At 40.7% G+C, this 16,369-nt stretch overlaps 1 protein-coding gene across 2 annotated transcripts in view; it reads right to left on the reverse strand.

Moving 5' to 3' along the window:
• Nucleotides 1-16,369, reverse strand: part of PCSK5 (proprotein convertase subtilisin/kexin type 5) — a 250,386-nt gene that overhangs the window by 195,455 nt on the left and 38,562 nt on the right. For both annotated transcript variants that reach the window (XM_051643618.1, XM_051643617.1), the window contains exon 3: nt 2,257-2,370. In XM_051643618.1, the coding sequence (XP_051499578.1) occupies nt 2,257-2,370 (114 nt within the window). The remainder of the gene's footprint in view (nt 1-2,256; nt 2,371-16,369) is intronic.

The following is a 16,369-nucleotide window of genomic DNA, read 5'->3' on the forward strand; positions in this document are numbered from 1 at the left end:
ATTTTCTAGTTTCAATTAAAAATGCTGAAATAATATTTTTTAAAATGAGAACTGACAGGACACAATATCACAATCTACCACCATTGATTGGAATCTCTCTGTCACCTTATGCATATATTTATAGGACAAGCAGACTGAATAAACATACATATTAGAGAAGACAGACAAGTACACACATTTCAATAAACTGGGAAAAGGATCTGCCATGAACCCATGACCCAAAATAATACAGCTTTCAGGAACAACTGAAAAAAGCCCACATTTTGGATAAAAGCTGTTTTCAAAGTGAGCAATGAACTGCTAAAAAAACCCTTCGCTACATAAGCCAGTACTGGGATAAAACAGAAATGAAATACATTTCTGTTATATAACAAGAATTACTGCCTGAAAGACACAGATCTCTAATAACTCAGAGTAACATGGATCTATTGGAAAAAAAAGAGTCAGGAGTAGAATTCTTTAATAAAAATACGAGCAATTTTGGGAGTAAAGTTATCACTTAGACTCTAATTAAAATACAAGTATTCAGGACACTGAAAAGCAAAGCTACTAGACTTCCTGACTGACAACATGCCTATATGACATATTGATGAAGATAAGGACTTTTCACTGCGTATACTCACAGAAACTGTTCACTGTTAGTTACAAATTACTTACGGTACTTTTTGTTCTTAAATATATGCAACAATGAATTACAAGCAAGAATTAAATCAATAAAACTTAGAAGTATTTTTAAAGCTAATTCACTTGAAATACTAAACTAATGGTTTGAAAGTAATTGAAAATACAGTATCTATGTAGAGGAAAACAATCTTACATATTGTTGCCAAAAAGGCATATTCTCCTCCCTATCTGAAGCAATTCAATCTATCAAGTCATAAAACTTTCTGAGAGTCTTAATGTCAGCAACACAGGTGACACAGTGAGAAAACAACACATAGAGATTTAGAACAGCATCAACAGGAGAGTTGAGAAAGCAAGCAAGTCTTTTATCAGCCAAAAGGGAGATGTGTCAGCTGGAGTCAATTGCCTACTAAACAAAACTTTTAATTGTACCAGTGGGTGAAAAGCTGGACATGAGCTGGCAAAGTGCACTTGTAGCCCAGAAAGCCAACTGCATCCTGGGCTGCATCAAAGGAAGCATGCCCAGCAGGTCAAGGGAGGTGATTCTGCACCTCTGCTCTGCTCTGGTGAGACCCCACCCAGAGTAGTGTCCAGCTCTGAGTCCTCAGCACAGGAAGGCCTTGGACCTATTGCAGCAGGTCCAGAGGAGAGTCACAAAAATTATTAGAGGGCTTGTGCACCTGTCTCATGAAGCTAGGCTGAGAGTGTTGGGGTTGTTCAGCCTGGAGAAAAGAAGGCTCCCGAAAGACCTTATTGTGGCATTTAAAGACATAAAGGGGGCTCATAGGAAAAATGGGGACAGACTTTTAAGCAGGGCCTTTGGAGACTGGGCAAGCGCTGATGGTTTTAAATGGAAGGGAGATTCAGACTAGATATTAGGAAGAAATAGACAGGGCTCTGAGCAACCTGACCTAGTTGAAGATGTCTTCTCACTGCAGAAGCATTGGACTAGATGACCTTTAAAGGTCCCTTCCAAGCCAATGCATTATACGATTCTGTGATTTGCACATTCCCAGGTGAAATGAAGGTATTTTTAAAAACATCATCAATACAAAAGTTTCACTCCAGGCTTTAACTGTGACTATCAGGAAGAAATAAAACAAAAAAAAACCAACTAAAAACTTGCTTAGAAAGCATGCAATTCGTGTCAGACAGGAAGCAACACAAATAATCAATTTATTTAATCAATGCAATTGTTCATTACTAAAGAGTGTAATTATAGCACTGAACAGTCATGGCTCATGTCTCTTTTCTTATTTTGGGATACAAGACATTTCTAACCCACTGAGAACACAGTCAGTAAATAGGGACATACAAAACAAGTGGTTTCACTGCTGTCACAGGTTGTGGCTAAGTTCCTTCCCTTCTCAGTTTATCCTCTATTAAGTATTTCCCAAGACATCTTGCAATGGGAAACATTAGTGAATTAATGCATTAATAAATGCTTCCTATTGCAGGGTTCTCTGGGACTTCTTTATAAGACTTGTAAGGAGTTTACAGATCTTAATTAGTTTCATAAAAAACCTCCAAATTTGCTTTTTCTAAACATACGATTCCACCCCTTTTCAAATTATCTCAGCAGACAACTAAATGCTAACATGTAATAGAGCCAATGCCCTTTTATGTACTTACCATGTACCACATGCTTGGCCACTTGGGATCATTGAAATAAGTGGATTGGGTACCACCAGGTTTATAATCCCTCTTTATCCTTCTTTTAACCACCTGCTGTTGTATCCACTCCACCTGCCAACCAGGAAAACATATGGAAAGTGTTAGGGTTCTGTGGAGATTATCAAGAAATGTGTGAAATCTTGGGAAATTTCCCATTACCATAATCCAAGATGTATTTCATGTTAAAGAGTTCATTTTGGCAGTGAGAACACACAGCTCACCTCGGCATACTGTTCACTAAGAAATATGTCCAATTTAGTTAGTGTTACAAATCTCCATGAACAACTACTTAATTCACCTGCTAGACGGACTTAATTAGCTAACCTTTTTTGAATGCTACTATTTTATTATTTTTTCATTATTAGATTAGTGTTTCTTTCAAATTTATAAAACCAGCTACTTTTACAAAATTTAAAATTATATTACAATGAGAAATTAGATTTATGACGGGGTAAGTTTGTTTGTTTTGGGTTTTTTAATTTCTTTTTTATTTTTATTTAAGCCTGTTCTGGGAAACAAAAACATTCATAAAAATATTCACAGGTTTTGTGTAACCAATATCTAAATTACCTTCACCATTTGGATGGAAAAACATAATTAAAATGTATTTTTAGCAAAGTGATTCTTTGTCATAATTCTCTCACTCTCCAAGCAAGCTGCAACTTTCATTTTATACTAAATTCTGCCAGGGAGAAACAGCTGGGTACTGAGCAACAAGTCAAATTACAACAACCAAAAAGAAGCTTGAAACAGGAAAATAAAGGATAAAATCCAATTGTGATTTACATGCTTGTCTGTCTGACACCTCTTCAAAGATTCATGACACAACCAGAAAGGGCAGTACCAAGTTACATCAACCTTACAGCAGACAGGACTGTGCCATTATTTCTGCATTAGCTATTCTAAATGGGAACTAGTTTCTATAAATGTAAATAATACAAACTATTCACAAACTCAAGCTATATTTACATACATATAGCTTCCTGACAGCTCATGTATCTGCTGAAGTGTTTCATGGAATATAACTATAAAAATTCAATTCACCTCTCTCCAAGCAAGACATCCATTTCCTACTAGTAGTGAACTCTGCACTTTTTTTTTTTATGCTGTTTATGAATATCTGTGTATGCACACAAAGTTACAAATATATACAAGAATTTTACTTTCAGCTCACGTATTTCTTTGTCACTTGTCAGAGACGGTATGAATGTTTTCCCTTAGCAGACTAATCTCTACACTGTTCATCCATAACTCAGCTTCAAATCCTTCAACAGACAAAGATGTATTGACATGAACAGAAATTTTGCTTCACATCCATACCACGCCTACCTCTACAACCTTTACCATAACACTCTGGGCTCTACTTCTTGGCTGGATTAAAACACAGGAAGATATCCCTGAATTCAGAGCATGAGAGGACTTCTAGGACTTTCCTTATAGAGGTTGGCAAGGCTTCCTGGTTTCCTTTATAAAGAAAAAATGTATTTTTCACCTTTCTGAGAATTAACTTCAGGGTCAAGACTATTATTCTAGAAGAGAAAATATGTAGTTTAAGAATACAGACTATCAGGTAGTGTTCACATTGAAATCCATTTTTCTGTTAAATCTTCTAGGGACAACCATAGACCTGTTTCTGCTTCTATGAGAATGGAGAAATTTGATAGTGTGCCTTTCTCTCATGGCTTCTGTGCTCCCCTTTCAGCTCAGGATGAAATCAATTTTGGTGGATGCTCTCTCAAGAAGCCAAGAGCTGACTGTCCCCTTCAGATCATACAGCATTCAGAGTTCCCTTCATCAGGTGCAGACAGCTAATCAGACTTAGGTGCCATTTGATCTATCAAAGTCTGGAGGCCAGTAAGGTGCACAGAGTGTATCTGGGCAAAGGCCAAAGGAAGGAAAACCAGAAGACTTGGCTAAGCACTCTTACGGCTGCTTTTGAACGGGATCAACAACCCCCTCAACTAGACCCCTCCTGTATGAAGAAGGCTGATTTATAAATGACTTATAATGAAACCTACTTCCTTTTCACTTGCTGCTAATATAGCCTTAATTTTCCAGACTTTCATAGTAGAAGCTCACTTTTTTCAAAGTTTCTTTCCTTGGATGTAGCCCAGACCTCACAACACCTTATACAGATTAACCTTCCAAGCCTTATTATAAGATTTGGGTCTTGGTGTTAGGAAAATTTTCAGCTGAGTGAAGAGTCTCAGGCTTTCATGCCATAAGAGCATCCACTGTCATATTCAATCAACCTTACCGGAAGGAATTAATCACATAAATATGTTGCTGTGTTGAGAAAGTTATTTAAGTAGAAAAAAATTCAACACTTCACAGTCCCAGAATACACAGGGCACACCATGCCTGCATGGTCACTTATTACGAAAAATCATTCATTATCTTGAGTCTGCAGGGAGGAGTTACAAATGCCTACCACCAACAGAACCCAAGGATCTAACAAGTGCTGTGAAAGTGTCCACAAAGAAAAAACAATGAGATAGACTCAGCAGAAGAGGATAAATCTTTCTACCAGTTCTACCTCTGATTTAGATGCATGAACATTAATGGAAGAAGGTAGTCACCAACCCGACTACGGCCTAGAGGAGCTGTTAATCAGAGACACAGGGCATCTACTTCAGTAGAAGGGACTGAAGTGTATCAATGCTTCTATAAGAACTACCATTAGCAACTGTGAAAAGTTTCTGAAAGACACTTTCCTTTTGTAAATGGAGCCAGAGGATTTTGAATTATTCCAGGAGCCTGTGCAACACAAAAATTTAAGGAGAACTTCAACAACCTAAAACCATTTAAATGAAAGGACTTTTCCTGACAAGACAATTTGCAAAACTCTCTACTAAAATCGCAGAATGGTTTGGGATGAAAAGGACCTTTAAAGGTCATCTAGTAAAAGCCCCCTGCAGTGAGCATCTTCAACTAGGTCAGGTTGCTCAGAGCCCTGTCCAACCTGACCTTGAATGTTTCCAGGAATGGGGCTTCTACCACTTCTCTGGGCAACCTGTTCCAGTGTTTCATTACTCTCACTGTAAGAAATTTCTTCCTAATATCTAGTCTGAATTTCCCTTCCTTCCATTTAAAACCATCAGCGCTTGCCCAGTCTCCAAAGGCCCTGCTTAAAAGTCTGTCCCCATTTTTCCTATGAGCCCCCTTTATGTCTTTAAATGCCACAATAAGGTCTTTCGGGAGCCTTCTTTTCTCCAGGCTGAACAACCCCAACACTCTCAGCCTAGCTTCATGAGACAGGTGCACAAGCCCTCTAATAATTTTTGTGACTCTCCTCTGGACCTGCTGCAATAGATCCAAGGCCTTCCTGTGCTGAGGACTCAGAGCTGGACACTACTCTGGGTGGGGTCTCACCAGAGCAGAGCAGAAGTGCAGAATCACCTCCCTTGACCTGCTGGGCATGCTTCCTTTGATGCAGCCCAGGATGCAGTTGGCTTTCTGGGCTACAAGTGCACTTTGCCAGCTCATGTCCAGCTTTTCATCAACCAACAACCCCAAGTCCTTCTCCACAGGGCTCAATCCCTTTGTTCGCCAGCCTGTATTGATACTGAGGATGCTTCAACCCAGGTGGAGGACCTTGCACTTGGCCTTGTTGAACCCCATGAAATTCACATGGTCCCACTTCTCAAGCTTGTCCAGGTCCCTCTGCATGGCATACTGTCTCTCAGGTGTGTCCACCGCACTACTCAGGTTTGTGTAACTGCAAATTCTCTGAACCCACTATGTCACTGATGAAGATATTAAACAGCACTGGTCCCAGTACAGACCCCTGTGGGACACCACTTGTCACCTGTCTCCATCTGCACATCAAGCTGTTGGCCACTACCCATTTATTTACTGCCTATTCAGCTGCAAATCACTGCAGACCATTAAAAATATGGAAATATAAAGACATACTACTTGCGGAGACTGATACGTGCACACAGTGATATCTCAAAAAATGCCTAATTAATTACTTTTCCCTGTTTCTGTTATTCCAGACAACATTATCAAGAACACACATCAGACAGATATTTAGTGCGTGCAATCATAAACACTGTGTCACTGCACCATTCCAGTTTGTTGGAACAACAATTTGTCACATGAAAATTTGGTACATATGTTGATATTTATGTACATGCATATATCTGTACGAAAGCTTGTATGAATTAATATAATCTGCAAGCCTATGGTATAGTAGGTCGTTAGATTTTAGTGAGGTGTGGATAAATATTTTTACTTATCTACTGCCTTTTAACAAAAAAAGCAAGTGACTGTACCTTAGATTTTATATCTGTTGCAGGGCCTATCGGTGTTGCATGCTGCATGTTGTCCATAATTCCTACTTCCTCAGCTCCGAGCAAAATTAGTGATAACATATAAAAGACTAATTTTGCAGAAGGGCTGTACAGCTTCCATGATCAGACCCAAAACCAGAAAAAGAAAAGTAACTTCCTGTCTTCCCATAAGAATTAATGACAATTGTATGTATGCATAAAATTACTGTAAGTAAATAGCCATTTAATTTCATACAAACACAGAAGGGTGTTCAGTTTTGGGACCCCACTACAAGAAAGACATTGAGGTGCTGGATGGAGTCCAGAAAAGAGCAATGAAGCTCTAGAGTCTGGAGCATGAGACTGTTTGAAGGAACGGGGGTTGTTAAGTTTGAAGAAAAGGAGGCTGAGGGGAGACCTCATAGCTCTCCACAACTACTTGAAAGGAGGTTGTAATAAGGTTGGGTTTGGTCTCTTTTCCCAAGTAATAAGTGATAGGACAAGAGGAAATGGGCTCAAGTTGTGCCAGGGAAGGTTTAGATTAAGTATTAGAAAAATTTTCTGCACTGATAGGGTAATTAAACTCTGGAATAGTTTGCTCAGGGAGGCAGCTGAGTCTCTGTCCCTGGAGGTGTTCAAGAAATGTATAGATGTGGGGCTTGAGAACATGGTTTAAGCATTGGAACTGGTAGCGTTAGGTTATTGGTTGGTAGAGTTAGGTTGTGGTTGGACTTCATGATCTTAAAGGACTTTTCCAACCTGAATGATTGTTATTCTGTAAAATGACATGTTTGCCTAAGTATGCATATGGGAAGATAGTGCTGGTACCTCTGTAATGATAGAATGGAATGAAGGGGAGTGGAGGGGAGTGGAGTGGAATAGAATGGAACGGAACAGAACAGAACAGAACAGAACAGAACAGAATAGACTAGACTAGACTAGACTAGACTAGAACAGGATAGAATTGAATCAAATTGAATCAAATAAAAAATAGATTTCCATTGGAAGTGACCTACAACAATAATCTAGTTCAACTGCCTGAGCACTTTAGGGGTGACCAAAAGTAAAAATTCTTCACTGTGAGGGTGACAGAGCACTGGAACAGACTGCCCAGAGAGGTTGTGGAGTTTCCTTCTTTGAAGGCTTTCAAGATCCGTCTAGATGTGTTCCTGTGTGATCTGCCCTAGGTGTTCCTGCTGCAGCAGGGGGTTTGGACTTGATGATCTTCAGAGGTCCCTTCCTACCCCTATGATTCCATGATTCTACATAAAACTTAAAAAATAATAATTTTTTTTAAAGCATGTTATTAAGGGCATTGTTCAAATGTTTCTTAAACACTGAGAGGCTTGGAGCATTGACCAACTACCTAGGAAGCCTGTTCCGGTGTTTGACCACCCCCTTGTGAAGAAATGCTTCCTAATGTGCAGGCACATGTCCTAATGTCCTCCCAAGAAGCAGCTTTGAGCCATTTCCATGCATCTTCTCACTGGATCCCAGTCAGAAGATTCTAGCACCTCTCTCTCCACTTCCTCTTCTCAGGAAAGTTCAGAGATCAATGAGGTCACCCCTCAGCCTCCTTTCCTCCAAACTAGACAAACCTGGTGTTAAACGTTAAGACTCATTTTGAGCACTTACAGATACTGACACCACTGAAATGGGGAAGTCAAAATGACCATTCCCAGTCAGTGACTATGCACTGCTGTGAGGGAGACAGTGCAGTATGCTAGACAGAGTAACCTAAACATCACAACATGCCTGATCATAGTCTTGATTGTAGCTTTGTCTGGAAGATTTTTAGCAAACACCTTTTGTTGAGATCTGCCTACTAATTGTTCTTATTCAGAGGATGTACTGATACAGCCATCTAGAATATAATTTAAAACATCACAGGAAGACAATTTTTTCATCTGAGAACCCGTGCATAAAATTTGGTTTACAGAAGATACCCTTACTCTATAAATAGAACAGCTTACTCCACTGAACCATACAGTTTGGGTTTTTTCTCTAATAAGTGAACAGAAAAACTTGCCAGTTTAAGTAAAATTGTACAATCACTGGGTTATATTAATGAATGCAATGTCAAGACTCAGCAGTTATTTTACTATCTTGATGTATACTTTCTTTGATATTTTATGTGTATTCATCCACACGTCACTGTCAAATGCCTGGTATATCTTGGATTTGTTTGATTCTGTATGAAAATAGCCCATTTGTATGAAAATATTTTCTCTTAACACGCATCCACACTTTATAACCCCAAGTCCTTGAAGGAAAATCTCTGGAATAATTGATTATACAGATTCCCATTTCTTGCCAAAAGGAGACTCTATGCAAACAATGAGGTGCATTTTAACATTTCCATAAAGTCACACTTACTGAGGGCGAACAGTGCACATTTTCCCATTGACTTCAGCTTTGAAAGTTCCATTTCCTGAACGTCTAGAAATCAAAGCCAAGCCAGATTGGAGACCAAACTATTTTTAAAAAATCACTATTTCCAGTCTCCTCACTTCAGCACTCACAGGGTTGTTCTGCGCATGATGCAGATCTCCTTCACAGACCTGCATGGAACAGTGCTATAGCATAAAAGTCACTCTGAACTAATTAAGTGTACTGGTCTTTTATTCTCTGAGTGCTAAAAATTACAATGAAACGTTATTTCTGTGTGAAACAAAACTACTTCCTACCATTTGTACTCTCACTGCTTTAATAGAGCTCTCCGGAAAGGAGTTCCATGTAACTATACTGCAGTAATACCTCCTCCAGTGTAATAACCTATGAAAAAAAAGTTTGAAAAAAGGGAAAAAAATTACCATGCTGACAAAAAATTATCATGCTGAAAAAAATAATCCACCAACTTATCAAAGGAGAGTGATTTTTAACATACATACACTAGACACTCTTACGAAATAGCACTTCTAATATATCATGAGATGGTTGGCTTGAATAAATATTTTCAAATCTATTAAAAATATGTCAAGTCCAGTAGCTGAAAATTCCATTACTAAAAAGCAGAAGCTGAAGGTGTAATCCTTTCCATTTTGATGAAAACATCCATGGAGGGGAAAAAAACCACCCTAACTCTGAAGTAAGTTATACATTTCATATGAGAAGCTACTAGTTTATGCTGCAGAATTAAACATGAAGGTTTGTGTCTTCAGTCTGTGAAGAAGGTCCCACTGCCAAATGTAGTTATGGTTTAATCCCTTATACTGCCATCATGCACCTCAATCTGTCCTATGCTTGTAAGAAGAAATTAGAAAATCCTGCTCAGATAACAAGAAAGCAGGTGCCACAGGAACACCATAGATTAAAAAGAGAGACAAAACTCAGACAGGGGATACTGAAAGCATGGCCAAGCAAGCAGTGAATACAATATGTATGTAATCAGCATGGATTGCAGGATTCTTACTTAGAGTTTGTCTAAGGACAAATTGACCTGGGCAAGCACCCTCCTTCCCCAAGCGAATAGTCTCATGCTGCACCTGGCACACTTTGTCCTTCACATGTTCACAAAACTTAACACTGTACATGGCCCAGAATAGGCCTTAGGAGAAACTCTGTTCTTAAATTCCTGCTCTAGAGGGAAGGGATGCCATTCAAAGGGACCTTGACTGGCTTGAGAGGTGGGCCTCTGCAAACTGCATGAAGCTCAGTAAGGTCAAGTATAAGGTCCTGTACCTGGGTCAGGGCAATCCCAAACGTGTTTTACAAGCTGGGTGATGAGTGGATGGAGGACGGCCCTTTGGAGAAGGAGTTGGGGGTACTGATAGATTTAAAGGAGCCAGAAAGAACACTCAAAGCTCAGAAAGCCAACCATATCCTGCATGGGCTGCATCAAAAGAGGCATGGCCAGCAGGCCAAGGGAGGTGATTCTCTCCCCCTCTTCCACTCCTGTGAGAACCCACCTGGAACAGTGTCCAGCTCTGGGAGCCCCAACACAAGAAGGACATGGACCTGCTGAAGCAAGTCCAGAGGAGAGCCACAAAGATGATCAGAGGGCTGCAGCACCTTTTCTAAGAAGACAGACTGAAAGAGTTGGGGTCACTTAGCCTGGAGAAGGCCCCAGGGAGACATTTTAGCAGCCTTCCAGTACTTAATGGGAGTCAACAGGCAAGATGTGGTGGCACTCTTTACCAGGGAGTGTAGTGAAAGGACAAGGGATAACAGTTTTAAACTGGAAGAGGGCAGATTTAGGTTGGACATCAGGAAGAAATTCTTTACTGTGAGGGTGCTGAGTCACTGGCACAGGTTGCCCAAAGTAGTTGTGGATGCCCCCATCCCTGGAAGTGTTCAAGCCCAGGTTGGATTGGACTTGGAACAACAGGGTGTAGTGGAAGGTGTCCCTGCCCATGGCAGGGGGGTTGGAACTACATGATCTTTAAGGTTCCTTCCAATCCAAACAATCAATGATTCTATGATTCTAACTAACCCAGTATGTACCTTAGTTGTCCTGTCATGAAATTTTCTGTGACAGAAGCTCTACTTTATAATATAATTTCACAACAATCTCTTTTTGCATTTCACATTGTAATGAAAACAAAAAGTCAGTAAGTTTAGGATTACAGTGCATAGGAGAAGATACCAATTTCCAAGGACTATATCTTGGTTACTGAACAACTGAGACCCAAGCCATTACTCAGGAATGCAGGCGAGGTAACTAAGACTGTTGGCACACCTCCTGCTGCCCATGTGCAAAGTCACAAAAGTGAGATCCCCAAAGTTGGACTATTCATATTTATAATTTCATGGGATTTTAAAATTCTTATTTAGCATCAAGCTATTTTCCTAACCTAACAGTATTATCTGACTTGCAGTAGCAGCAGCCAGTTTGTACTATAAAAATAGATTAAGACAGTTGGGTAAAGTAGCTGTTGACATAGGTCAAGAGTGTAGAAGATTATTGCAGATATCATTTCACAAACTGCAGGAGTCTAAAGCTGGACAAAAAGTCAATGAATCCAGCAGTGCTATGTGAAGCATTATTGCTGATTGATGAAGGGCTTCTTCAGCAAGGGTGAATGACAATCCACAATCAAAGCAGTTGTCATAATTATGCCACATATCCTGAAAAAAGGCAAGTTAAAAACCGAAACAGATGTTAGGACATGCTGGGGAGAAAAATGAAAAGCAGAGAAGGAAAGAAAGCAGAAGAGAATGCTTGAAATTACCAGTTAAACTCAAAGAAATACATCTTGAACAACAGTGGGGCAAGCTGCCACAGTTTAACCCATGAAACAAACCTGAAATTCAATGAATATTTTTCTGCTTCATAGCCACAGAAAAGCCAAGGAGTCCTGACATGAATTAAGTGGGTTTTACCTACTTTGGTACATACAAGTAAGCCATTATATCACTACAGACATAATTCCTATCCATGAGGTACAATGATCCACAGCTATGAATTTTAACATACCTGAAACACCTTTTGCCTTTCCTCTGCATCTTTCCCACCACCAGAGCTCAGAGTTGTTCACAAATATCAATATGTATGAGCCTACAACTTTGTATGGCAGGAAAGTCTTCTTCCAGCTTTAGGAGCAATACTGTAGAGGAATAACGTTTCTCTTGTAGAGGAGAAAAGGGCACAGCTTGGCTCGTGGTGAAGATGCACAATCTCTGTCCCAAGGCAGTTTATTAGCAGCCATTGCTGCTGGGAAGGACAAGCATTACACTGAAATGCAGGAGAAGCTCAGTGTGTCTGCTGCTGGGCAGGACTCATATCCCACAGGAAAAGAAAGAAACAGTATGAAGCAAGGAGACCCCCATTTTATCTCCTTGGAGAAGCCTCAGCAGGTTTTCTATTCATAGGTGCGTCTGTAGCAACTGCAGAGTGAATGTGGCCACAGACTCTGCCCAACCTCCCTCTGCACCACATGAGACCACAGGGTGTTTAAAAATTATAGGATTAAAATCACACAGCAGATTTGTAGCAAAGCTGAGAACAAGTTCCAGAGAGCCTGGGATCCTGCCTAATGGGTTCCAGCAGCATGAGCCCCAGCTGGCATAGGCAAAGCATGTCTCAAGAAATTGGGCTTTTTTTCTCTTCCTCAGATTTGCAGTGCTCTAACCAGCTCAGATGCTCTGGTTCAGTTTCTAAAATAACTTGGGTGTGGAAAAGTGAGGAAAAATCTTTACTACATCACCTTAAAAGCAGCTCTTATGTTTATACAAGGTACTTTATAGCCACAGGTAACACGCCTCACCTCATCACACCTCAAGAGCAACACAACTTAAAAAAAAGACCTCTAATTGACACATCTGCTTGATACAGTGCATGAAGCTCTGCTTACACCATTACATACTATTTTAGTATATCTAGTCTTGGGACAATACAATCTAGATTTTCAATAAACCACGAGGGTCATTATTATATCTCTGAACTCAAACTGGTATGTCATAACACCATCAAACTTAGGCCTAAAATTGCATCTTCTTAATAAACTCAAAGGCTGATGTGAAACCCTGTGCCCACTAGGGATAAAACTTTAAGCTCCCTCAACTTAATTAGCTTTGGAGTCTAACATCTGGCATTTGAAATAACTTGGGGTTTATGTTTATATTACTGTAGTAAAAATGATATATATTTAAAAAAAAACTGTAGAAATTTCTGATGGATTTTTTTTCTTTCCTTAGGCTAGTCCAACAAACCTTTTCACCAATCATTTCAGTCCTCAGACATCTGCATGTGCTAATTTAAGATGGCCTTTAGGAAGACAAATTTCTCTCATGGGGTCAAATTGAAATGTTAAAAATATCAGTGTAATTCCAAAGGTGTTGATTTAGTCAAAGGTTTGCCATGGCTTCTAGTGCCATAGAACAGCAGTTCAGCAAATCCACTGAGAATTAGGGAGACAGTAGAAGTATTCTGTAAGTAAGCGATATATAATATCTCACAGTGGTATAGTGGTTTTGCCAAAGGAAATACTTCTCCTGAGTAGTCCCCTCAGTGACCAAAAACCCCTTGTAATTGTCCTCACACAACACTGTTGCTCTCTACAAAGGAAGAAACTATCAACTACTGCTCAGTGCATTTCCAGCACTTTAGCTTAATGATGCTTTGCCAACAAGGAAATGTTTTACATAAATTCACCATGGAAAAACTTAGGTCACAAACCATATATTAAATATAAAATAAAGCAGTTTTCTGATCAGAGTACTTTTAAACCACAAGAAAAGTTGATCCCGCTTGTTTTTTGATTGTGTCTGTATGACTACTATTTAGTATATCCCTAATCATTAACAAAGGATCAATTGTTTTTTTCCAAACCCACGCCATTTATACCACATACTTAGAAGTAAGCCTTTAAAATTCAAAATTAAGCTAAAAGTGCTTATACCAAGCTTCAGTTTTAGAGTTTTAAAATACTCAAAATACTTGGGTTTTGCTCTTCATGTGAGTATCAGTAGCATATTTTATACCACCTCATTTCACTAGTTCTTTGGTATTTCATATGCCTTTGTAAAACAACTTGATAAATATTCCTATTTCTTTCATGGTCAGCATGGTTGGCTCTGATCTATTACTTCAAATCAAGAGAGGTGAATCATTAGCATTGTCTCCTCTGGCATAAGGTGCAGTGAAAGAAAAAAACAAACACAGAAAAGTGTAACCTTTTAAGTCATTGTGGGCTTACTCTCTGTGACCCAAGCTCCAGCACAACTCTTTCTGTCCTGAACTCCAGTCTTGCTGTTGTCAGTGAAGTTTGCTACTACTAAAATCACAGAATCATAAAATCACAGAACGCCAGGTTGGAAGGGACCTCAAGGATCATCTGGTCCAACCTTTCTAGGTACTACTATAGTTGATATGAGATGGCTCAGCACCCTGTCAAGCTGAGACTTAAAACTGTCCAATGTGGGGGAATTTACCGCTTCCCTTGGGAGACTATTCCAATGTTTGATTGTCTTCATGGTGAAAAATTTACCTCTTGTGTCCAACCGGAATCTCCCCAGAAGAAATTTATGCCCATTACCCGTTGCCTTTTCCATGTGACTCCTTGTAAATAGGGAGTCTCCATTTTCTTGGTAGCTACCCTTTAATTACCGGAACATGGTAATAAGGTTCCCTGAAGTCTTCTTTTCTCAAGGCTGAACAAACGCAGTTTTCTTAGCCTCTTCTCATATGGCAGGTTCTCTAGTCTTCTTATCATCCTTGTGGCCCCTCTCTGGAGCCTCTCCAGCCTGTCTGCATCTCTCTGTAGAGCAAGGACCAGAACTGATTGCAATACTCCAGGTGTGGTTTGACAAATGCTGAGTAGAGCAGGATGATGACTTCTTGATCTCTGCTGGTGATGTCCTTATTGATTCAGCCCAGCATCACAGAATCATAGAATCATACAATCATAGGGGTTGGAAGGGACCTCGAAAGATCATCTAGTCCAACCCCCCTGCCAGAGCAGGGTCACCTAGAGCACATCACACAGGAATGCATCCAGGCGGGTTTTGAATGTCTCCAGTGAAGGAGACTCCACAACCTCTCTGGGCAGCCTGTTCCAGTGCTCTGTCACTCTCACAGTAAAAAAGATTTTCCTGATATTCACCTTAAACCTCCTATGCTCCAATTTGTATCCATTACTCCTTGTCCTATCACTAGACATCACTGAAAAAAGCTTAACTCCATCTTCTTGACACTCACCCTTTACGTATTTGTAAACATTGATGAGGTCACCCCTCAGTCTCCTTTTCTCCAAACTAAAGAGACCCAGCTCCCTCAGCCTTTCCTCATAAGGGAGATGTTCCACTCCATCATCTTTGTGGCTCTGCGCTGGACTCTTTCCAGCAGTTCCCTGTCCTTCCTGAACTGAGCGGCCCAGAACTGGACACAACACTCCAGATGCAGCCTCACCAATGCAGAATAGAGGGGGAGGAGAACCTCTCTTGACCTACTAACCACACCCTTTCTAATGCACCCGAGGATGCCATTGGCCTTCTTAGCCACAAGGGCACACTGCTGGCTCATGGTCATCCTCCTGTCCACCAGGACCCCCAGGTCCCTTTCCCCTACACTGCTCTCCAGCAGGTCAGCCCACAACCTGTACTGGTATGTGGCGTTTTTCTTCCTCAAATGCAAAACTCTACACTTGCCCTTGTTGAACTTCATCAGGTTTTTCCCCGCCCAAGTCTCCAGCCTGTCTAGGTCTCTCTGAATGGCAGCACAGCCTTCTGGTGTGTCAGCCACTCCTCCCATCCTGGTGGCCTTCTTTGCCCCTGCAGCACACTGCTCACTCATGTTCAGCCTGTTACACACTGAGACCCTCAGGCCCCTTTCCACAGGGCTGTTATCCAACCAGGTGGATCCCAGTCTGAGCTGCACTCCTGGGTTATGTGTTCCGAGGTGCAAGACCTTACACTTCTCACCATTGACCTTCATAAGGTTTCAGTTAGCCCACTCCTCCAAACTGTCCACGTCATCCTGAGGGTGGGTCTGCCTTCCAAAGTGTCAGCCTCTCCACTCATCTTGGTGTCATCAGCAAACTTCATCAGGGTGTTCTTGATCCCAACATCCAGGTCACTTACGAAGATGTGAAACAGCATTGGGCCCATTAGTGATCTGGGGGACACACCACTTGTGTCTGGTTGCCAGTTTGAGAAGGAAACATTTACTATCACCCTCTGGGTATGGTCCGTCAGCCAGTTCCCCACCCACTGCACACACCACTTGTCCAGGCCTTAATGAGTCATTTTCTCCAGGAGGAGGCTGTGGGGGACTGTATCAAAAGTCTTGGAGAAGTCCAGGTAGACGATGTCCACCACTCGCCCTGCATCAACCAAGCGGGTCACTTTGTTGTAAAAGG

Source organism: Apus apus, chromosome Z (assembly GCF_020740795.1).
Source record: "Apus apus isolate bApuApu2 chromosome Z, bApuApu2.pri.cur, whole genome shotgun sequence".
Lineage (NCBI taxonomy): Eukaryota > Metazoa > Chordata > Aves > Apodiformes > Apodidae > Apus > Apus apus.